Below are 25,385 nucleotides of genomic sequence, written 5' to 3'. Positions count from 1 at the left end.
AAATTACATTACTTTGGTAATTGAAAATACGTTTTAGAAGAAAATAAATGAAAAAAGGTTTATAAATTGTTACTTTTGCTTCCACAGAGCGGCCACTTTATTAGAAACCCCTACCTCACGCTTCCCCAGACCGGCCACTTTATTAGAAACCCCTACCTCACTCTTCCCCAGACCGGCCACTTTATTAGAAACCCCTACCACACGCTTCCACAGACCGGCCACCTTATTAGAAACCCCTACCTCACTCTTCCCCAGACCGGCCACTTTATTAGAAACCCCTACCACACGCTTCCCCAGACCGGCCACCTTATTAGAAACCCCTACCTCACTCTTCCCCAGACCGGCCACTTTATTAGAAACCCCTACCTCACGCTTCCACAGACCGGCCACTTTATTAGAAACACCTCTCTTGCGCTTTTATTCACCAGACACTTTATTAGATACCTCCACTAGATGCTTCCTCAGACTGGCCACTTTATTAGAACCCCCTGCCTTGTGCCTCCATCATGGGCCACTTTATTAGAAACACCTAACTAGTGTTTTCACTCACTGTTTCCACTTTATTGGAAACACATGCCTGGTGCTTCATACTGGCCACTTTATTGGAAACTCCTACTTTGTGCTGAGCGTGGCTTTATTATTAGGACGCGTTCAACATCGTTTGCATCTGAAAAGATATAAAATGGTTTAATTTACAGCTGCTCTGTTGCCATGGCGATCACTCAAACACAGCAACTACAAACAATAGTGACCGAACAGAACAGAAACAGGAACATGGCGTCGTGGTCCACTCCGTCGTCGGGGAATACGACGGATATGTCTTGTTTAGAACATATGGAAGTGCCTCAGCACTTAGCATACAAGTCACCAGCATCAAGAACAACACAAAAGAAAAAAAACAGTAACAACAATAGCCATAATAACAACAATAACAATAACAATAATAATAATAACAAAAAATACAAAAATTGCCAAAGAAATGGCCGGCACCAGGTAAGTTTATGTCCATGTCTCCCACACGGTCAGAAAACGTCCTCTTTAACTGTCCCAGTAAACGAGCGGCCGGAGAGCCGCAGGAAAAAGAACTAAAATGAAGAGGAAACAAAAACAAACCACAAAAGGCTAACACATCTGGAAAAAGATCAGAAATCGCAGATCGCCGCGTCTGTCCACTGAACTCCGGGTGGAAACAGAGGCGTTGGACCCCTCTCTCTTCTTGGCGGGTGGTCCGGGGGACGTCCTCACAGGGACAGTCTGCAGTGACACAACTCCTTATACATCAGCCGGCGCAGCTTCGGCATGTCCTGCTGCCCAAAACTGAAATCCTGCTCCAACGCCAGGCACTTACAGTACTGAGAGAACGAGGGAGAGGGGGAGTTAGGAGGCTTGTACGTATAAGGGTTATTACCACTAACACCACCCTGCAGCGCAGAGAGACTGTGTCAGTGTGGGTTTAATGGTGAGAAGAATGAGAGTAAAACTGAAGCTGAAACCAAAATTAAACTCCTACTTTTCAGAAAAGAAAATCTAAACCAGAGGTGGCGCTATAGCCCCATTCCTGTTACAACGCCCATCTTGAAGTCTTCAGTATTAGCAGATACAGAGACCAGTCAACTCCACTCAAATAAACTAAACTAAAGCAAAGTAAGTCAAAAGTGAAGGCAAACTTAAAGCGGGCAAAATGAAACGGTATAAAGGTAATTTAAATGAAACATAAATCAAAAGTAAATGAAACTAAAAGTAAAGCAAATTTAAACTAAAATAATTTAACAGTAATTTAAATGATCTGAATGGAAGGTAAAAGTAAAGTAAATGTAATGTAAAGTATGGAGGTTCTCTTAAAGCTAACTATAAAATAAATAAATAAAATCACATGCATAAATTTTACTAAATTAATTCAGCCAAAATGATCAATTATATCAGTCTTGGTTTCTAAAAAGCGGTCTCAGACGGGTCTCAGATGGGTCTCAGACGGGTCAGGCTGTTCTGAACATACACTGAATTCAATTCTGCAGCTCTGTTTATATATCCAATAATCAATAAAATATCCAGTAATTATTAAAATATCCAGTAATTAAATCAACATAAACTGAGTTTCATCTGTTTCAAACTAGAGCAGAGAGGAGAGAGGAGGCGCCTCACCTGCAGGACAAAAGCTCCACAGTCACTGTCATTGTTCTGCCGGGCCACGTTCTAGAACAGTCCAAAACACAGGAGTCAACACTGCACACAGGCAGGCAGGATAGCAGGCAGGATAGCAGGCAGGATAGCAGGCAGGCAGGATAGCAGGAAGGCAGGATAGCAGGAAGGCAGACAGGAAGGCAGACAGGCAGGCAGACAGGCAGGCAGACAGGCAGGCAGACAGGCAGGCAGACAGGCAGGCAGACAGGAAGGCAGACAGGAAGGCAGACAGGAAGGCAGGCAGACAGGAAGGCAGACAGGAAGGCAGGCAGACAGGAAGGCAGGAAGACAGGAAGGCAGGCAGACAGGAAGGCAGGAAGGCAGGCAGACAGGAAGACAGGAAGGCAGGCAGACAGGAAGACAGGAAGGCAGGCAGACAGGAAGGCAGGCAGACAGGAAGGCAGGAAGGCAGGCAGACAGGAAGGCAGGCAGGCAGGCAGGCAGGAAGGCAGGAAGGCAGGCTGACAGGAAGGCAGGCAGGAAGGCAGGCAGGCAGCTTACCATTTTGAACAGGCCCCTCCAGCCGGTGTAGAAGTCTCTCTGCTGTCTCTTGATGGCCTCCGCCAGCAGGTACTTGGCGATGTGCTGAAACAACAGAACCACAATTTAACCAGAACCCCATCAGAACACCCACCCCCACCCTGTAACACTGCTTCCAGTACAACATGCTATTGGTCATTTTCTCGTGTTGCCATAGCAACAGCACTTTCCCCACCAATCGGACAGATTCCCCTAAAGACTTCCTCCTTAACAGTGTGTGAGTTCACGGTGAGTGTGTGTGATGACTGAGGTGTGTAGAAGTCCCAGAACTCCTATGTTATCTGAATCTCCTCTAGGTGGTGTAATAGAGCACCGTTTAGAATCAGGTCAGCTTCAGCTCACAGTGAGAGCTAGCCAGGCTAAAGTACAGCTTCCAAACATGGTGAAGGTAGTTTCACACACTGCTACTGTAACTAAGACCTCGTGGCTTTATTTACAGTACACAAGCTCCCTCCAGCATTAAACAGCAGCCCACCAAGACATCCATCTACACCAACACAGGAAGCCCCCTGACCTTGGGGCAGCGGCGGTTGAGGGTCCTCTGAGAGTCGAAGTAGGTGATGGTGCGCTCGAGAACGTTGACGCACACCAGAGACCAGTGGACCTCCAGATGGATGGGAATCAGCAGATACTTCTTCTGGAAAATATCCACCTGCACACGATGGAACAGAGACTGTGACCCGGGTCAAACAGACGCCCGTTCAACTAACTGAGCAAGCAGCGTCTTCACCTCCATTACTATTCATTTAACATATTTACAGTTTGAAACATTTTAGTGTAATTAACTGACAGATTACAGCTAGTTCAGAATAATAACTCAATTATTTGTCACTGATTTTATTTTGATTAAAAAAACACGTTTTATTGAAATGACTTTATTTACACTTTATTTAGATGTAATATTTGTGGCTGCAGGCTTGGCATGTCTTTCAATGAATGAATGAATGAATGAATGTCTCTCTTCAAACACTTTTTCATTGCACTAATTCAGCTGAACACAGTTCATAGCCCAACAAATGTATTTTTAAACTCATCAATTTGCATCAATTTGACCTCCAACACAACAGGAGGGTTAAATAAGCTTCTTCTGCCTCCAGAGTGGAGCAGCTGTCTAAGTGCTAACAGTTACCAGGAGGATATGCTAGGCTTCACCCTCCCCAGCACTGTTAATTAATATTATTATTAATATTATTATCATCAACAATAACAAACATGTTAAAATAATGCAGAACTGAGTCTCTAAAACACACACACACACACACACACAGGGGTACTAACATTTTTTGTCCACCGTTTGACACCTTCATATCCTTTTGTCCTCAACTTATCATAAAAGAAGCTGTTGAAGAAATGAACCTGCGAGAGAGAGAGAGACAGAGAGAGAGAGAGAGAGAGAGAGAGAGAGAGAGAGAGAGACAGAGAGAGAGAGACAGAGACAGAGACAGAGAGAGAGAGAGAGGGAGACAGAGAGAGAGAGAGAGAGAGAGAGAGAGAGGGACAGAGAGAGACAGAGACAGAGAGAGAGAGAGAGAGAGGGAGAGACAGAGAGAGAGAGAGACAGAGAGAGAGAGACAGAGAGAGAGAGACAGAGAGAGAGAGAGACAGAGAGAGAGAGCGAGAGAGAGCGAGAGCGAGAGAGAGCGAGAGAGAGACAGAGAGAGCAAGACAGAGAGAGAGAGAGAGAGAGAGAGACAGAGAGAGAGAGAGAGAGAGAGAGAGACAGAGAGAGAGAGAGACAGAGAGAGAGAGAGAGACAGAGAGAGAGAGAGACAGAGAGAGAGAGAGAGAGAGAGAGACACACAGAGAGAGAGAGAGAGAGATTATCAGGATTCACTCGATCAGTCCAGATGTGTTCGGTATCTGAGGAGAGCCTCTGTACTGTACAACAGGAGATGCTAGGCTAACGCTGCTAACAAACACTGATTTGCTCATCTGTGTAGACATGTCCCCCCAAAATCAGCACTGCTACACCATATTCACACATCTAATCCAGAACCGGAGCTACGCTTCCTCCTCATCACGTCCCGCTCTGTAGAGCTGCTCCACCCTCAGACTGGAGCGCAGTGGGCGGAGCGATACCACACACTGTGCTGAGGTGAAGGTGGTTCCGGTTCCTCCAGCGTTCCTCAGCTCTGTGGTTCTGGTTCTGTTTGGGTTTACAGACTAAAGGAAGTCCCACCGTCTCCTAAACCTCATCCATCTACCAGCTAATGAAGATCTGGAGGAGCTCTGAGAGAGGAACGGGTTTAGGGGGCGTGTCTCCAGAGATGAGTAAACTGGTGACAGTCTGAGTCCAGTGTCTGTTAGCAGTGTTAGCCTAGCATCTCTAGACTGAAGATACCAAACATGTCTGATAGATGGAATCTGGTGTGTGTGTGTGTGTGTGTGTGTGTGTGTGTGTGTGTGTGTGTGTGTGTGTGTGTGTGTGATTCCTACCCTATCAGGAACTGAGTCCATGACTAAATCTCCGTACATGTTCATCACCTTGAGGAAACAGACCATTAAAGACATTACACACGATATTAAGAAATACATTTTTAAATAATAATAATAAACAGTGTGTGTCCGTGGTTACAGCATTAAAAAGTCCAATAGCACACAATACAAAATTATAATCCTATAACACTAATTATTAATTTACAATAATAAAAACATTAAAACAATAGAAAGTAAAACATGAAATTCTAACCTAACAGTAACAATTACTTAAACACTAATAAAATAATAAAAACAAAAAAATTCTAATAACAGTAATAATTATAAAAAGATTACTAATAAAACAATAAGACTATAAAAAACACTATTTTAAAAACATAGAATTTACAATAACAACAATTAATAATACCAAACAATATGAAATTACAACACTAACAGTACGACTTTTCAAAAATTACACAACTCAAATAATAAAAACTATTTCCCCACTGTGGGACTAATAAAGGATTCTCTTACAGTAATCATTAAATTAAAAATTCCTAATAACAAAAACATCTAAAAACAATAACTATCCCAATTAATATGAAGACTACAGGAAATAGAAGGTAAAGGTGAGTCTAATGTGCTGTAGCTCATCGGGACAGACGGGACAGGGGGCGCCACAGTAATGATTAAAGTTGTACCTGGTCATTGAGCCAGTTCTGTCCGTACAGTGTGCTCAGGTCATCCATGGTCAGAACGTGGCGTTTGTAGTTCACCCGGAAGTCCCTCATCATCGCCGTTCCGGACATGCGCTGATACGACTGCATTAGGTGCTGCACCATCACCTTCCTGAGGGCAGACCAGCAAATCACAGCCTCACACACAGCTCGATAAAGCGAGAACACACACACCGACTGTAGGCTAAGGTCATCTGAAGATGACGGATGATGAAGGTGTGGGAGACCTGTGTGGGCTGGAGAAGCTCTCGCTGAAGAGGCTCTGCAGCCTCTCCACCACCTCGTCCACGTGGATGGGGATCAGACTGCCGTACTGCTGCAGGAACTCATCCAGAATACCTGCAGAACACCAGAACCCAATCAACCCGCAGCACTTTAGCCCCACCCACTCAGCCCGCAGCACTTTAGCCCCACCCACTCAGCCCGCAGCACTTTAGCCCCACCCACTCAGCCCGCAGGAGTCCATCACCAGGACTGGGATGGAGAACCCGCAGGCCGTTATCTGTACCTTGTACACAGGAGATGTGCTCGCTGCTGAGCTGGTTCTGAGGGTTGGGCCGGTCTCGGGTTGCTGGGAGACCACAGGGAGAGTTCTGTCCATCACCGTCCGGCGTGACGGAGCCGTGACCATCTTTACACACGGAGAGTCTGTTTGAGCTGCAGTCTGAGAAAACAAACAAGACCCACAGGGCTTTAGGTTCACTCTCATCAGTACCGCTCCACCTGTGGACATCACAGAGTCCAGACCCTTAATAAGCCTAAAGGTATTATTATTAATATGATTATTTAAAACAGTTTGAAAGCTTATAGTCTATTAATTTTTAATTAATTGTAGACTGATTAGAGTCTGCACTGTTGATATTTATTAAGAAAGGGTTCTCTAGTCCTGCAAACCCTTTTCTGTGCTATAAATAAGCAACACGAGTTTCTCTCCACCAACCCAAAGAACTATTTCAGCACCTAGAGTCTACACAGAACCACTGCCTTCACTAAAGAACCCTTGAAGAACCTTGTTTTTAGAGTACATATAATATATTTTAGGTTTGCTAGAAAACCTAGGTGTAAACAACTCAGAAGAAACTGAACACAGATAGTCCAGCACTGGCAGCTCTGGACAGCTCTGAGCTCTCGCTGGATTAGAATTCACACTGGATTCAGATTCATACTGGACTCAAATCACTCAAATGCAACACATTTAAGAAAACACACAAACAAGCACTACACAGAGAAACACACACTAAACAATGAATAATCAAAAGAATAATAAGAAAAAACATGTACAGAAAATGAACATCTGCACAGCTGTGCAATAATCCTAGTGCAAATGTTCTTCATGTTGTGTATCAGTACTGTTTTTTATTATTATTTGTGTTATACTGTAAACACCACAGTTTACACTCCAAATAGTTACAATTCATACTGGATTAACATGAATTTACTGTCAGAGTCTAAAACCACACCTGTCAGATACATGCTGGGTGAAAATCACACTGCATTATTAATCTGCCTTTAAAAACTACCACCGCAGAGTCTCCCACACACACACACACACACACACACAGGATACAGCCAGAGATCACTGCTGATCACTCACCTGCTGCGTCTCCGTCCCCTTGGTGGTTCTGCAGCTCTTTGTGTGACAGCGCCCTCTCTGGCTGCCTCTGGCGCCTCCTCTTGGTCCTCCAGCGAGTCCTTCTGAACCCCACAGACCCCACCCACCTCGCCCTCTGCCGCCAGGTTCTCCACTGCTGCGCTAGTCGGAACCGAATGCTGAGACATCTCCGGTTTCTGTGGCCCAACCGCACCTGTCGACTCAACCCCAGCCCGCTGGGCCAGGCCTGGGAGGGGTACTCAGTAAAGTCCCTGGCTTTAAGGCCTACCTGATTGTGCGCTGGCCGCAAGGCCGCCACCAACAACCTGCAGTTTCCTTCTCTTGTATCGTTTCCACGGAAACTCAAGTCTTCATCCACCGCCTCTCCATCCTCCTCCATTTCCTCATCTTCTTCTCCGTCCAGCTCCTCCTCATCCTCCTCTTCTTCAGGGACGGTGTACTCCGCGCCCCACGTGTTAATGTCCTCCGCCCCGCGGCCCAGTTTGAGCTGAGCCGGGCTGGGCGCGTACTGAGCTGCCGAAGGGTTCATCAGATGCCCCCCTCCGATTGAGCCCCCGCTGGCGGAGCCATCTTCATCCGCCGTTAGCGTTAGCTCATCGGGCCAGTGCGTCTGCGCTAGGCCGCTAGCACTGTCCCTCATGGTCCACGAGCAGCCCACTACCTGCGCCAGCCTGACTCCGCGCTAACACGCTAACACACACACTGCAACAGCAGGCCAGACAGAGCACACACACTTCAGCAGGAATTCAAGACTGAAAAACAAAAAACAACAACAATCACCAGACTAATACTGAAACAATGGAATATCACCCCCTACGCTTCCTGTAGTGTATTACAGTCTGTCAGAATGAGCGTGTGGATCATATGATCATTATAGAGCATTATAGAGCGCCCCCTACGCTTCCTGTAGTGTATTACAGTCTGTCAGAATGAGCGTGTGGATCATATGAACATTATAGAGCATTATAGAGCGCCCCCTACGCTTCCTGTAGTGTATTACAGTCTGTCAGAATGAGCGTGTGGATCATATGAGCATTATAGAGCATTATAGAGCGCCCCCTACGCTTCCTGTAGTGTATTACAGTCTGTCAGAATGAGCGTGTGGATCATATGATCATTATAGAGCATTATAGAGCGCCCCCTACGCTTCCTGTAGTGTATTACAGTCTGTCAGAATGAGCGTGTGGATCATATGAACATTATAGAGCATTATAGAGCGCCCCCTACGCTTCCTGTAGTGTATTACAGTCTGTCAGAATGAGCGTGTGGATCATATGAGCATTATAGAGCATTATAGAGCGCCCCCTACGCTTCCTGTAGTGTATTACAGTCTGTCAGAATGAGTGTGTGGATCATATGAACATTATAGAGCATTATAGAGCGCCCCCTACGCTTCCTGTAGTGTATTACAGTCTGTCAGAATGAGCGTGTGGATCATATGAACATTATAGAGCATTATAGAGTAATTAGAGCTCCCTCACAGAAAGTTCTTCACCTAATGGTGATGAAGACGCTGCCTGATGCCTGAGACACGGTTCTACCAGAGTTCTGAGAAGAGTTCGGCTCTAGAACCTGCTTTTAGAACCAGATCATTAAAATGGTGGAGGGATACATGCTGCAGGGTGTAGTGCTGCTACAGAAAGTAGTCCCTAAAGAAAACTGCATTAGTTCAGATTCTCTATTCACTATTTTACCTTCATCATCATCATCATCATCATCATCATTCCATATAAAACTCAGAAGACTCGTGTAGCTGCACTGGTGGGTTTGGATAGGAGATAAATTATGGGATGTATCTGTGTTGTTGTAGTCATGGCGACCGACGCCTGCTTCCATTCACCTCCTCAGTACAGAGATCAGAGTGGGTCAGTTTCTCTACAGTGAAGCTCAGATCGGACCCCCGACTCTGACTGAGCTCAGCTCAGAATTCCCCTTTTAATGAGTGAAGGATTTCATATTACACCTATTCACTGTGTTAAATATGAGCAGTGTGTGGGTTTCTCTCTTTTGGGCCAAAACTGGGCTAATTTCAAATAATTTAAAACAGTCAGGGAATCGGTTTCTATTCTCTATGGCTTTCTACACATCATGTTTACTCATATTACTTTATGATAATGTGTCAAATATCACTGAGCATGAGGGAGATTAGCATAACAGGGTTGGCGGATGGTACGTAATACGAGAACAACAAATGATCAGAGATACAATTACATGTATAATTTATATATATATATACATTCATTATAAGTTAATATATGTGTGATTATGTGGAAACTGATCTTAACTGAAAGTGCACCTGATTAGTTCGTGCTCCATGTATTACTGATGTTGAGTGTTAATAAGTCATCATCCTCAGAGACCAACATTTTAATACACATTATTGTATAAATGTAACAGATTGGATCATTTTATTTGATATTTTTATGGATATGGACTGTGTGCAAAAGTAAGTAAGTGTGTCTGGAAGGTTTCTGTAGCAGAATTATTCAGTTATTTCCAGTCAGAATCAGCAGCAACATGTGGCTTTGAGACCTGTGCATAAAGACTGTGTATTTGTGCACAGTAACAGCTCGCCGTCATTCGAGTTATTGATTACAGGGTTGTGGGTTTGATACCCAGGTCTGCTATACTGCCTCTGTTGGGCCCTTCAGCGAGGCCCTTCACCTCTGTGCTCAGGGAGGCGCTGCAGTATACTAATAGTAAAGCTTTCTGTTAAAGGGACTTTTATTTTGTAATTGTGTTAAAACCTTATTAACTGTCTATTCGACCATGTAAATACGTTTATATGCCTGATTTTATATATATATATATATATATATATATATATATATATATATATATATATATATATATTAATAACAGGTCCGTCCACTCTGCACTAAATAATAATACCCTGTGTCAATCAGGAAGGTTTAATTAACAGATTTACGCTGGAAATTAATTGATCACTTTATTTCTGTCTCTGATCCACAGACCCGAACCCGGACCCGAACCCGAACCCGGAGGACTGTTTACACGAACCGAGCCAGGAAACACTGCAGCAGGAGTGTGTTAGAGTGCTTAATTAGAGCGGTGTGTGTGTGTGTGTTCAGTGTGTGTGTGTGTGTTCAGTGTGTGTGTGTGTGTGTGTGTGTGTGTGTTCAGTGTGTGTGTGTGTGTGTGTTCAGTGTGTGTGTGTTCAGTGTGTGTGTGTTCAGTGTGTGTGTGTGTGTGTTCAGTGTGTGTGTGTGTGTGTGTGTGTTCAGTGTGTGTGTGTTCAGTGTGTGTGTGTGTGTGTTCAGTGTGTGTGTGTGTTCAGTGTGTGTGTGTGTGTGTGTGTGTTCAGTGTGTGTGTGTGTGTGTGTGTGTGTGTGTGTTCAGTGTGTGTGTGTGTGTGTTCGGTTGAACACTCACCTGCAGCCCGGAGCTCCCCCAGCGCGAGATCGGTCGAGTTTACTCTCTTTCTTAGGAGCAGAAACCGATTCTAAACCGATCTAAACAATAAAATTCGGGCTAATTCGGTTTAATTCGGTTTGATTCGGTTTAATTTCGCCTCGGCTTCTGTTTGGGTCTCATTCATTGAGCGCCGGCGCGACTTTACGGCGAAAACACTCCGCTTCCGCCGCGCGCAGATGACCTCACGCGGGGAATCTCCAATCAGAACCCGCGATCCGAAACTCGGGATTCGGTCTGACCAATCATAGCCGCGCACACAACAGTGCTCATGAATAATGCATTTATTTAAAACAGTAGCGAGTAAGAGACGCTGGGGTTCTGCTGTAGCCTGAACACCCCATCCTTCCTGCAGCCAACACGCCCTTATTCACCTACAGTTTAATATCACCTTAACCCCAGACCTGCACCACTACCTGCACCACTACCTGCACCATTACCTGCACCATTACCTGCACCACTACCTGCACCATTACCTGCACCACTACCTGCACCATTACCTGCACCATTACCTGCACCACTACCTGCACCACTACCTGCACCATTACCTGCACCACTACCTGCACCACTACCTGCACCATTACCTGCACCACTACCTGCACCATTACCTGCACCACTACCTGCACCACTACCTGCACCATTACCTGCACCACTACCTTCACCATTACCTGCACCACTACCTGCACCATTACCTGCACCACTACCTGCACCATTACCTGCACCATTACCTGCACCACTACCTGCACCATTACCTGCACCACTACCTGCACCACTACCTGCACCATTACCTGCACCACTACCTGCACCACTACCTGCACCATTACCTGCACCACTACCTGCACCATTACCTGCACCACTACCTGCACCACTACCTGCACCACTACCTGCACCATTACCTGCACCACTACCTGCACCACTACCTGCACCATTACCTGCACCACTACCTGCACCACTACCTGCACCATTACCTGCACCACTACCTGCACCACTACCTGCACCACTACCTGCACCACTACCTGCACCATTACCTGCACCACTACCTGCACCATTACCTGCACCACTACCTGCACCACTACCTGCACCATTACCTGCACCATTACCTGCACCACTACCTGCACCATTACCTGCACCACTACCTGCACCACTACCTGCACCACTACCTGCACCATTACCTGCACCACTACCTGCACCATTACCTGCACCACTACCTGCACCATTACCTGCAGCACTACCTGCACCACTACCTGCACCATTACATGCACCACTACCTTCACCATTACCTGCACCATTACCTGCACCACTACCTGCACCATTACCTGCACCACTACCTTCACCATTACCTGCACCACTACCTTCACCATTACCTGCACCACTACCTGCACCATTACCTGCACCATTACCTGCACCACTACCTGCACCACTACCTGCAACACTACCTGCACCACTACCTGCACCACTACCTGCACCATTTCTAGATAACCTCCCCTGTCAGAGCTGGAGTTCTACAGTGGAGGTTCTAGATAAGCTCCCCAGTCAGAGCTAGAGTTCTACAGTGGAGGTTCTAGATTACCTTCCTCAGTCAGAGCTGTGGAGGTTCTAGATAAGCTCCCCAGTCAGAGCTAGAGTTCTACAGTGGAGGTTCTAGATAAGCTCCCCAGTCAGAGCTGGAGTTCTACAGTGGAGGTTCTAGATAACCTTCCCCAGTCAGAGCTGGAGTTCTACAGTGGAGGTTTTAGATAAGCTCCCCAGTCAGAGCTGGAGTTCTCCAGTGGAGGTTCTAGATAACCTTCCTCAGTCAGTGCTGTGGAGGTTCTAGATAAGCTCCCCAGTCAGAGCTAGAGTTCTACAGTGGAGGTTCTAGATAAGGTCCCCCAGTCAGAGCTGTGGAGGTTCTAGATAAGCTCCCCAGTCAGAGCTGTGGTTCTACAGTGGAGGTTCTAGATAAGCTCCCCCAGTCAGAGCTGTGGTTCTACAGTGGAGGTGAAGGGAAGCAGACGTTTGAAGCTCTAATAAAAGCTCCTCCCAGAAAGTTCTTCACCTAATGAAAACAAAGACTGAAAGCTTAGGCCGCGCCACAGGGGTCTATAGTGCACTACCCCCCCCCTCCCCAAAAACCCATTTCTCTAAAAGTCATAATGAGGAGAATGATCTATTAAAATGTTGATGTTAAAAATGTTGGGCTGCACTAGGCTCCTGTTTCAGCTGCAGATCTGCCCATTGAAAATGAAGCATTTCAGTAATATCAGCTCTATTAAAGGAGCGTCTCTGTGCTCTACTGAGCATCAACATGAGCTTCATGGAGGAAAATATGAGGAGTCGTTGTCTAGAAGTTCTGTAAAGCTGCAGAAAGTCAGACTTCAGAGGCGTGTGATCAATAAGCTTTATTGGAGTGTAAATGTGGGGCTCAGTCGGGACGTTTCACTGCAGCTCTCTTGAGTCTCTGCCACGGACACAGTCTTCATACTAGACTACAGACGTCTGCTGTGAGCTCGCTGGAGAGGGACGGGACGGGTGCAGGTGTGATGGATCTCTTATAAACCAATAGGGAGTCAGAATGGAGTCTGTTTATACTTCTCATCCAATCAGGATCAGACTCTCACTTTCCGGATGGAGAGATTTATCTGGAGAGGGGTTTTATTGATGAAAACAAAGGGAAATGTAATGTAGGCTGTGTTTAAAATGTAGGAGTATTTAATTACTGCAGTTTAGATAATCAGCATTTCTACTTGAGTAAAGTAATGAAGTAACTGTACTGTGTTACTCGACTCCTCTGAGCGTGAAGGACAGTGAGGGGATGATCTCTATAAGAGCAGAGCTCATCAGTCTGACCCAGGCGTCCTGTTAGGACGTCCCTCAGCAGCTCATTTCATTCTTAGGAAGACTCTGGAAAACGAGGCCCCTGGTCTACATGTACCTGCATCTACATCAACCACTGGTCCAACCGCCTCCCACCGCACAGCGTAAACACACACATCAGTTTGACTTTACCTGATTCTTGTTTTATTGACGTGTTTATTAATATCATTTTTACATTCACATTGAAAAGGTCTTCTGTAACAGGGTGGGAAAATTATATATATATTTTTTCAGATTTTATTTTAAGAAATAATTTAAATGTAAAGTTTCTGTTACTGGGAGCTTATTAGCGAGTACATCCTCCTCTGCGTTCACTCTCTGAGACGCTTTAATAAGCTGGATGTACAACACTAACTCTGCATGTCTGATAATCAAACGAATGACCCAATATCTTACAGTGATGACAGGTTATAATCTATCATAATAAAGGTGCTGGATCTTATATCTGGGCTGGTGGAGGTGGTCTTCCACAGATTTGCACAGAGCTCATCAGAACCTGTGAGGATCTCGGGGTGGGGTCCAGCTGGTCTTGGACAGATCCGGGTCTCCGCAGTGTGACTGGTCATGATTTCTGATTGATGAGACTGGCGGCGGCGCATCTTCCTCATTTTTATGCAAATTTGAGGCAAACGACCAACAGAGGTGATACAGTGCTCTTAACACACACCAAACACACACACACCAACACACACACACACACACCAAACACACACACACCAACACACACACACACACACAAACACACACAAACAAACACACACACACACACAGCACAATCAGCATCAACCACAGAACCCGTCCTTCAGCTCCACCCGTCCTTCAGCTCCACCCATCCTTCAGCTCCACCCATCCTTCAGCTCCACCCGTCCTTCAGCTCCACCCGTCCTTCAGCTTCACCCGAACACACTGCAGCGCTGACCCGAGTCCCCAACATTCTCAAAGAACATGAAATCCTGCAGAGAGAGAGAGGGGCGAGGAATAGGTAAACAAGTGAATAAGTGATGGAGTGAGCAAGTGAGAAAGTGAACAAGTAAATAAGTGATGCAGTGAGCAAGTGAGCAAGTGAGAAAGTGAATAAGTGAATAAGTGATGGAGTGAGCAAGTGAGAAAGTGAATGAGTGAATAAGTGATGGAGTGAGCAAGTGAATAAGTGATGGAGTGAGCAAGTGAGAAAGTGAATGAGTGAATAAGTGATGGAGTGAGCAAGTGAGAAAGTGAATGAGTGAATAAGTGATGGAGTGAGCAAGTGAGAAAGTGAATGAGTGAATAAGTGATGGAGTGAGCAAGTGAATAAGTGATGGAGTGAGCAAGTGAGAAAGTGAATGAGTGAATAAGTGATGGAGTGAGAAAGTGAATGAGTGAATAAGTGATGGAGTGAGCAAGTGAGAAAGTGAATGAGTGAATAAGTGATGGAGTGAGCAAGTGAGAAAGTGAATGAGTGAATAAGTGATGGAGTGAGCAAGTGAAAGAGGAAACAGGTACATGCATGAAGGAGTGAATATTTAAATGACTGATGGAGTGAAGGAGTGAATAAGAGAAGTAGTGATTAAGTGAAGGAGTGAAAAGATGATTAAGTGAAGGAGTGAACATGTAGATGGGTAAATAAGTGAAGAAGTGAAGGAGTGAGTAAAGGGAGGGACTCACTATGAGGAAGCAGGCCCCCAGCAGAGTGGCCTTCAGCCTGACGTCCAGATCCAGAGGGAAGTTAATGCCGAAATGATCTGCGTCGGTCAGCCCCTCTTGAATCAGTCCACTCCACTGCTTACTGATCCGGCCAATCACACTGCCGTCCTTACCTTTCACCTGACAGGGCATAGCACAGGTGTGTTACAGGTGTGCAGGTGTGCTGCAGGTGTGTGTGTTACAGAGGTGATATAGGTGTGGTATAGGTGTGGAGGTGTGTTATAAGTGAGCAAGTACAGTGCAGGTGTGTACAGGTGTGTTACATGTTGACAGGTGAGTTTTTGGTGAGCAGGTGTGGTACAGGTCAGGTACAGCTGTAAAAGTGTGTTACAGGTGATTTTCAGGCTGGTACACACACACACACACACACACACACCTACATCAAAGTCAACGTCTCCGCAGCAGCTGATAGTGCACATCGGGCCCTCGATGGTCAGCAGGGTTTCACGTGCCGCTCCCAGCAGAGAGATCTTGGGCAGAAACGGATGCCAGTTCTGAACCACGTACCCGATTGGGTTTCCTGGAGGAGCCTGAACCTCCATCTGCAACCAATCATCAATCAAATAATCCATAATCAATACACTGTAAGACTGCGCATCACAATACCTACATTTAGAGCGTTATTAATATTCACCCTAATAAGAGACTGTAGCTCCGCCTCCTCAGTGTATATCACAATACCTACATTTAGAGCATTATTAATATTCACCCTAATGAGAGACTGTAGCTCCTCCTCCTCAGTGTATATCACAATACCTACAATTAGAGTGTTATTAATATTCACCCTAACGAGAGACTGTAGCTCCGCCTCCTCAGTGTATATCACAATACCTACAATCAGAGTGTTATTAATATTCACCCTAATGAGAGACTGTAGCTCCTCCTCCTCAGTGTATATCACAATACCTACATTTAGAGTGTTATTAATATTCATCCTAATGAGAGACTGTAGCTCCGCCTCCTCAGTGTATATCACAATACCTACATTTAGAGTTATTAATATTCACCATAATGAGAGACTGTAGCTCCTCCTCCTCAGTGTATATCACAATACCTACATTTAGAGCGTTATTAATATTCACCCTAATGAGAGACTGTAGCTCCTCCTCCTCAGTGTATATCACAATACCTACATTTAGAGTTATTAATATTCACACTAATGAGAGACTGTAGCTCCTCCTCAGTGTATATCACAATACCTACATTTACAGCGTTATTAATATTCACCCTAATGAGAGACTGTAGCTCCGCCTCCTCAGTGTATATCACAATACCTACATTTAGAGCCTTATTAATATTCACCCTGATGAGAGACTGTAGCTCCGCCTCCTCAGTGTATATCACATTTAGAGCATTATTAATATTCCCCCTAATGAGAGACTGTAGCTCCGCCTCCTCAGTGTATATCACAATACCTACATTTAGAGCGTTATTAATATTCACCCTAATGAGAGACTGTAGCTCCTCCTCCTCATTGTATATCACAATACCTACATTTAGAGCATTATTAATATTCCCCCTAATGAGAGACTGTAGCTCCGCCTCCTCGGTGTATATTATGATACCTACATTTAGAGCGTTATTAATATTCACCCTAATGAGAGACTGTAGCTCCGCCTCCTCAGTGTATATCACAATACCTACATTTAGAGCATTATTAATATTCACCCTAATGAGAGACTGTAGCTCCTCCTCCTCAGTGTATATCACAATACCTACATTTAGAGCGTTATTAATATTCACCCTAATGAGAGACTGTAGCTCCGCCTCCTCAGTGTATATCACAATACCTACATTTAGAGCGTTATTAATATTCACCCTAATGAGAGACTGTAGCTCCTCCTCCTCATTGTATATCACAATACCTACATTTAGAGTTATTAATATTCACCCTAATGAGAGACTGTAGCTCCGCCTCCTCAGTGTATATCACAATACCTACATTTAGAGCGTTATTAATATTCACCCTAATGAGAGACTGTAGCTCCGCCTCCTCAGTGTATATCACAATACCTACATTTAGAGCGTTATTAATATTCACCCTAATGAGAGACTGTAGCTCCGCCTCCTCTGTGTATTTAGAACAGGAGCAGATGAACCCACAGAGGAACGGATACGTTTTTAAGGCTGAGGTGAATCTGTCATATAAAGGTAATAAAGTTAATCTGCAGGTTTAATAATTAATCTGCTCGTTCAGCAACATCTCAAAGATAAAATACTGATAGTAAAGTGTTCAGTAAACCCGGCTGAACACACAACTCTAACAACACGCCAACACCAACATTATAGTACAAAACTACCTACAGGTTCCTTTTTGTCCAAAAAGAAAATAAGGTGTGTTGAGATGTTTTCAGACGTGTTGCGATGTTTTCAGGTGTGTTGAGATGTTTTGAGACGTGTTGAGATGTTTTCAGGTGTGTTGAGATGTTTTGAGACGTGTTGAGATGTTTTCAGGTGTGTTGAGATGTTTTGAGACGTGTTGAGATGTTTTCAGGTGTGTTGAGATGTTTTGAGACGTGTTGAGATGTTTTGAGACGTGTTGAGATGTTTTCAGATGTGTTGAGACGTGTTGAGATGTTTTGAGACATGTTGAGATGTTTGCAGGTGTGTTGAGATGTGTTGAAGTGTATTGAGATGTTTTCAGATGTGTTGAGATGTTTTGAGACGTGTTGAGATGTTTTCAGGTGTGTTGAGATGTTTTCAGGTGTGTTGAGATGTTTTGAGACGTGTTGAAATATTTTCAGGTGTGTTGAGATGTTTTGAGACGTGTTGCGATGTTTTCAGGTGTGTTAAGATGTTTTGAGACATGTTGAGATGTTTTCAGGTGTGTTGAGATGTTTTGAGACGTGTTGCGATGTTTTCAGGTGTGTTGAGATGTTTTGAGACGTGTTGAGATGTTTTCAGATGTGTTGAGACGTGTTGAGATGTTTTGAGACGTGTTGAGATGTTTGCAGGTGTGTTGAGACGTGTTGAGATGTTTTGAGACGTGTTGAGATGTTTTCAGATGTGTTGAGACGTGTTGAGATGTTTTGAGACGTGTTGAGATGTTTGCAGGTGTGTTGAGACGTGTTGAGATGTTTTGAGACGTGTTGAGATGTTTTCAGATGTGTTGAGACGTGTTGAGATGTTTTGAGACGTGTTGAGATGTTTTCAGATGTGTTGAGACGTGTTGAGATGTTTTCAGATGTGTTCAGACGTGTTGAGATGTTTTGAGACGTGTTGAGATGTTTTGAGACGTGTTGAGATCTTTTGAGACGTGTTGAGATTTTATCAGATGTGTTGAGATGTTTTGAGACGTGTTGAGATGTACTAATGTGTGCTGAGATGTACTGAGCTGCAGTACCTCTTGCAGGCAGCAGGGGCACCAGCAGGAAGTGCAGCGGAAGGGTTTGACTAGGTGAATGACCTCCTGTTCGGCGTGGTCGGTGATTTTGAGGTCGAAGCTCCGGTTGGGGCCGCAGCAGTTGCGTGTGCAGCAGTCGTTCTGCTCTTTCGCGCTGTAGATCTTCTGACCCATACTGTTCTTTATCTCATAGCGGTTGTTCGTCTCGTAGCCGATGATAGCTGCACATAAACAACATCTGTAAATACACTGACACTTCTGACACTGATGATGTCACCAGTTTAAATTGTGCAATTTTCAAGTCTAATATTGCAACATTTTAAACAGTGTTGTAATATTGTATAGCTTATGTAAATATATTAATTGTCATTGTCCCACAAAACCTTATCTCCGGATCAGCATTTGTAATATATTATACTATAACTAATAATGCATTTAAATACAATGGCCAACAAATAGTACCTATTTGATACCTTTGTGTACACATTGTGTAGTGTACAATACATGGTCTCTCTCTCTCTCTCTCTCTCTATATATATATATATATATATATATATATATATATATATATATACAGAGAAAGATTATGGATATATAATATATTATATAATATATTTGCTATCAACCATCAATATATGATAAAACACGTACATATATAAAGTACATTTTAGAAATATATATTTTACCTTCTAGAAGCTCGACTTTCTGGTGGACTAAAATCTGATCGATCTGAAAAACAAAATAAAATATTATGAAGGGTGCTATTAAATCATTCATTTGATTTTAGATCTGCTGCATTTCTAGAAATTACTCAATACTTATAATTACACTCAATATAAGTATACATAAAGGTAAAGTAAAGGTGCGCGTATTTGTCACTGTACAGTGAAATGTGTTCTCTGCATTTAACCCATCTGGTGTGAACACACTCACACACTCACACACACACACTAGTGAACTAGGGGCAGTGAGTACACACACACACCCAGAGCGATGGGCAGCCAACTCCAGCGCCCGGGGAGCAGAGAGGGTAAAGGGCCTTGCTCAAGGGCCCAACAGTGGCAGCTTGCCGAGCCCGGGAAGCCACCACTGCACCACTGCACCACCACTACATACAAGGATACTCAAGTATTTCTGTCAGTTATGTCAGACGTTCTTTAATCTCTCAGGTAGCTTTGTAATTATTTTTGTAAAATTATTGAAAAAATTAAAAGTGATTAAATAAACATAAACATATCATTTTAAAATAAAGTTACCCGTAATAATAACCAGTAACCTATTATTATTAACCTTAGTATATATTATATATTATATCAAGTCATGTTATTTGTATATAGAGAAGCTATATTTATATATGTATATATAACACATTTAAAGCTACACTGTGACTTCAAAACAGCTTCACAATTAAAAGTACACTTCGTAGGATTAGATGATGAAAGATTAGATGAAAGAAGCATAACCAATAATACTTTAACAAGTGTGAATGTTTTAGATGAATGTAGTCCATTTACAGTGAAAGGCTGTTTTTATGTATACCCAGTTAATATTTCAGCTCAGTTCAGCTCTTTTTCTGAGCAGTTATATAATATTTAAAATATGATTTTTAAATCTGACCGTGTAAACCATCAGAATTTAATCATCAGAAAACTCTGAAATTTAGCATGGTTGCATAAATTAAACACATATTTATTGGCTTTTTTCAGACTGGATATAAGTAAATATTTTTCATTTAATCCAGAATTAACTGGGTTATGAAGTACAGCGTTATTGTTGCAAGTAGCATTTTCATTCAGACTAAATACTTTTCAAAAAAGAGAATCTAGTCCATCCAACCCGGAGACGGTTCCACTACAGTTTTAGAACTCACTGGTTCTAATCACCGGCTCCTCATAAAACACTCCTGTCTGAAAGTTTATAGCAGCTGTTAGATTGAGCAATGCTGCAGTTTATTACTGTGACTCAGGACACAGTTTCCACACTTACTAATAAAAGGCACAGATAACTGAGATACAGTCCTGCTGTCAATACAGGTTCATAAAGTTATGGTACACCTGTAGTGGATAAGGCAGCAGGATAATGACCTAAACAAAGATACAGTATTAAGTATAATCAGTAATGTCCAATAATATAAACCAAGTTCACTTTCAGTTCATTGTTACAAATGACTGGTTAATATAATAAATTACAATATCATTAATATCCAGTATGAAGCTCTAATAACAATAATATCCAGTATGAAGCTGTCATAACATTAATATCCAGTATGAAGTTCTAATAACATTAATATCCAGTATGAAGCTCTAATAACATTAATATCCAGTATGAAGTTCTAATATCATTAATATCCAGTATGAAGCTCTAATAACATTAATATCCAGTATGAAGTTCTAATAACATTAATATCTAGTATGAAGCTCTAATAACATTAATATCCAATATGAAGCTCTAATAACATTAATATCCAGTATGAAGCTCTAATATCATTAATATCCAGTATAAGCTCTAATAACATTAATATCCAGTATGAAGCTCTAATAACATTAATATCCAGTATGAAGCTCTAATAGCATCAATATCCAGTATGAAGCTCTAATAACATTAATATCCAGTATGAAGCTCTAATATCATTAATATCCAGTATGAAGCTCTAATAACATTAATATCCAGTATGAAGCTCTAATAACATTAATATCTAGTATGAAGCTCTAATGACATTAATATCCAGTATGAAGCTCTAATAACATTAATATCCAGTATGAAGTTCTAATAACATTAATATCCAGTGTGAAGTTCTAATATCATTAATATCCAGTATGAAGCTCTAATGACATTAATATCCAGTATGAAGTTCTAATAACATTAATATCCAGTATGAAGCTCTAATGACATTAATATCCAGTATGAAGCTCTAATGACATTAATATCCAGTATGAAGCTCTAATAACATTAATATCCAGTATGAATCTCTAATAACATTAATATCCAGTACGAAGTTCTAATATCATTAATATCCAGTATGAAGCTCTAATAGCATTAATATCCAGTATGAAGCTCTAATAACATTAATATCCAGTATGAAGCTCTAATGACATTAATATCCAGTATGAAGCTCTAATGACATTAATATCCAGTATGAAGCTCTAATGACATTAATATCCAGTATGAAGCTCTAATGACACAGAATAGCAGTGTTGTTGGTTTGTGTATAAGACTCTTACCTGTGTGAGATACTCCAGTCCAGGTGGAGCTGCAGGTATACCATAAGCTGGAGCAGCGAACCCATAGGGTGGTAAATTCGCCATTACACTAGTATAGTCTGGAGAACAGCTGATATGATGAAAGAAGAGTTTATTTAATGGATCAGTATCATTACATCCTTTAACATCAAATAATTAAAAATACTAAATTACTGTAACTGTAACTTGGACTAAAGCACATCATGTTTCTGAAAGGGAAATAAACACAGAAACTGTTTAGAATGTAAATGTTGTTAAAAAATAGAAATTAAGTTAAGGTGAAATCATAAATCATAAATAAAGTTGTATGTCAAACGATACTTATTCAGTATTTTCATGCAGGTTTCTCTTGCTATTTTGATTCTTGTCCCATTTAGGAGTCTTCATATGTATTTATAAAATATTGAAAAGCAGTCATTCCCCACTTCACTGCTAAAACATTGTATTTCATATTTGCCAAATTAAAGTTCATATTGATCAAATTAAATATTATTTTAGTTGTAAATTTGTAAGATTTGCCCATTGTATTCAAATGGATCTAAAATATCGTCATTGTTTAAAGAATGACTGATCAGTAATGAGACCATCAGCAATATTTCAGTTTTAATGAACTGATTTAATGTTAATTCATCTATACGGCAGGGTTGTTTATTTAAGGACATACTTATGTCGATATTTCAGTAAATTTAGTTTTGTAATTTCTACATTTCTGGTAAACATTTCCGCATTCACTTCTGCACTTGAAGCAACATTATGAGTTTAAAACAGCTTAACAATTAAACAAAAACATCGAAACAACGAAACACCAATAACGTGTGAGATATTAAGCAAAGAACATAAAGAACAAGTAGGAAAACCGACTCAGTGAAAGAACCCACGCAGGACTTCAGTGTTGAAGAGTTAAAGAAATGATAATAATTCAATAATAATACTCTTAGTTTTAATTAGATTAGACCAGTCTGATTCCTTATGGTCTCTTTATACGCTCCACCTCTGGCTAGCGATTGTTTATAGCTGCTAATGCAGGTGATAAAACCTCCTATCTGCCTCTGCTTTGCCAGAGAAGAGATTACCGCTGTGTTGAACTGGTGAAGATTCACACACACTGTTCAGAACAGAGGTGAGGAAATCTCACACTCTAATACACAAGAAATAAACGATATGATTACGATTACATAATTCAATTACAAATTATTATTGTTACCAACTAAACATTACACAAGACATATTGCACAACTGCTTTTTGATAATAATTAAAATAATCAAAAAAGTGAACTTAAATAATGATTCAGATGATAAAGGTTTCGCACTACGTCATTTTAAATGTTTTAAATGTAAAATCTAATAAACCATTAAAGCTACAGTTTTATTTACCTTTAGACGCTTTAAGATCCAGATTAACTACAAATGAACCCAGTTTCACTGTAAAATCGTCAGTCTAGAAGCACTGGTCTGTAAATGATAATGAAAGCTCCAGAGTAACTCACCTGTACAGAGAGAGTGTGTGTGGTGTGTGTGTGTGGTGTGTGTGGTGTGTGTGTGGAGGGTTCAGCTCAGGAAGAGCACCGAGGTATAAAACAGCAGTGTTCTCTCTGACGTACACAAACAGGGAGGAGTGTGTGAGGCTGCAGGTGTCATTAAGGCCACTAGTAAAAACACTGGACAAAGTTTACCTGGACAAAAGTATTGGGACACCTGCTCATTCACTGTTTCTTCTGAAATCAAGAGTATTAAAAGAGTTTCTCCTGCTTCTGTTGTAGTAACTGTCTCTACTGACCAGAGAAGAAGACTTTCTACTAGATTCTGGAGGAGGAGCATTGCTTTGAGGATTTGATTGCATTCAGTGACAAGTGCATTAGTGAGGTCAGGATGATGATCACCACCCCACCTCATCATCCCCAACTCATCCCAAAAGTACTGGATGGAGCTCCTCCACCATCATTCCAGAGAACACAGCTCCTCCACTGCTCCACAGCTCCTCAATGCTGGGGGGCTTTATACCCCTCTAGCCCACGCCTGGCATTATTAGGCAGCATGGAGCCAATAGGGTCATGATGTTGATCTGCTCCAGAGGGTCCTATTCTATTGGCAGTACTTCTTCTCTACAGGGACTAGACAAGCTGTGTGTGTGCATTTGCACATTTGTATCAGCAATGGGTGCAGCTTAAAGTAGCTGAATACATTTATTAGAAAGCGTGTCCACAAACTTTTGGACATACAGTGTATTTACCTTTACCTAATTGCTGTTATTAATAATATTAATATCACTGTCTGTAAGTGGTTCTGATCAGGGGAGGATCGGTCCCTCTGTGTGAGTCTCGGTTCCTCCCAAGGTTTCTTCCTCCTGTTCCATTTCCATGGTTACATGTTGGGTCTAATATTACATTACCCACATTTCCATGGTTACAGTACACTCCTTTCCATGGTTACATTGCCCATATCTCCATCTTTGCACTAAAACAATTTCCATGGTTACATTCTTCTCATCTTCATGGTTACACTACACCCATTTCCATTGTTATATTGTTTTAATGTTTACATTGCCCCCATTTTCATTGTAACATTACAATCATTTCCATGGTTACAGAAACTCTGCATCCATAGTTACACTAGACCCATTTCCATGGCTATATTACCCCATTACTATGGTTACACTGCACCCATTTTCATTGTTAAACCAGACCCATTTTCAGGGTTGCAACAGTTTCTATCGTTACATTACCCACATGTCCATGTTTGCACTAGAACGATTTCAGTGGTTACATTCTTCTCACCTGCATGGTTACACTACACCCATTTCCATGGTTGTAGTATCTCTATATCCATAGTTACACTACACCCATTTCCATGGTTGCAGTATCTCCATATCCATAGTTACACTAGACCCATTTCCATGGTTGCAGTATCTCCATATCCATAGTTACACTACACCCATTTCCATGGTTGCAGTATCTCCATATCCATAGTTACACTACACCCATTTCTATGGCTATATTACCCCATTATCATGGTTACATTACACCAACTTCCGTTGTTGAACCAGACACATTACAGCAATTTCCATGGGTACACTACGTCGCCTACACCCATTTCCATGGTTACCCAACATCCATTTCCTAGGTTGCCCTATGATTAATACGGTTGCTGTCCTCACAGTCTGGAAGCTCTTGTAGAGACAGGCAGAGTAGTCACACTGGAATATTGTTCAATATTGTGAAATGATAAATATCTTTATATTTAATGAAGCCAAACAGTCGGAGCAGAACTGTGTGATTGGATGTGCTTTGTGATGTTCTGAACACCTACCTGTTCTCTCGCTGCTGAAGGTTCTAACTTTACATGAG

General features: G+C 42.3%; 2 protein-coding genes across 2 annotated transcripts; both read right to left on the bottom strand.

Annotated features, from left to right (window-relative positions):
* Window positions 1–494: 494 nt before the first annotated feature.
* On the bottom strand, window positions 495–11,060 carry senp3a (SUMO specific peptidase 3a). Its single transcript, XM_072692662.1, has 11 exons — window positions 10,882–11,060; window positions 7,471–8,240; window positions 6,385–6,540; window positions 6,104–6,215; window positions 5,841–5,988; window positions 5,158–5,205; window positions 4,000–4,077; window positions 3,236–3,373; window positions 2,683–2,766; window positions 2,143–2,193; window positions 495–1,352 (listed from the first exon to the last, which is right to left on the bottom strand). Exons 2-11 carry the CDS (start codon window positions 8,126–8,128, stop codon window positions 1,242–1,244), a joined length of 1,584 nt encoding a protein of 527 aa, XP_072548763.1. The 5' UTR covers window positions 8,129–8,240; window positions 10,882–11,060; the 3' UTR covers window positions 495–1,241.
* Window positions 11,061–14,669: 3,609 nt separating this feature from the next.
* plscr3a (phospholipid scramblase 3a) lies at window positions 14,670–23,564 on the bottom strand. The gene is made up of 7 exons (XM_072695965.1): window positions 23,529–23,564; window positions 22,024–22,132; window positions 19,489–19,531; window positions 18,803–19,023; window positions 15,840–16,001; window positions 15,421–15,579; window positions 14,670–14,729 (listed from the first exon to the last, which is right to left on the bottom strand). Exons 2-7 carry the CDS (start codon window positions 22,105–22,107, stop codon window positions 14,670–14,672), a joined length of 729 nt encoding a protein of 242 aa, XP_072552066.1. The 5' UTR covers window positions 22,108–22,132; window positions 23,529–23,564.
* Window positions 23,565–25,385: the final 1,821 nt, after the last annotated feature.

This window comes from Salminus brasiliensis, chromosome 1 (assembly GCF_030463535.1).
Source record: "Salminus brasiliensis chromosome 1, fSalBra1.hap2, whole genome shotgun sequence".
In the NCBI taxonomy this organism is placed as follows: Eukaryota; Metazoa; Chordata; class Actinopteri; order Characiformes; family Bryconidae; genus Salminus; species Salminus brasiliensis.
The sequence above is the reverse complement of the archived record's forward strand: the minus strand, read 5'-3'. Positions and strand labels throughout refer to the sequence as shown.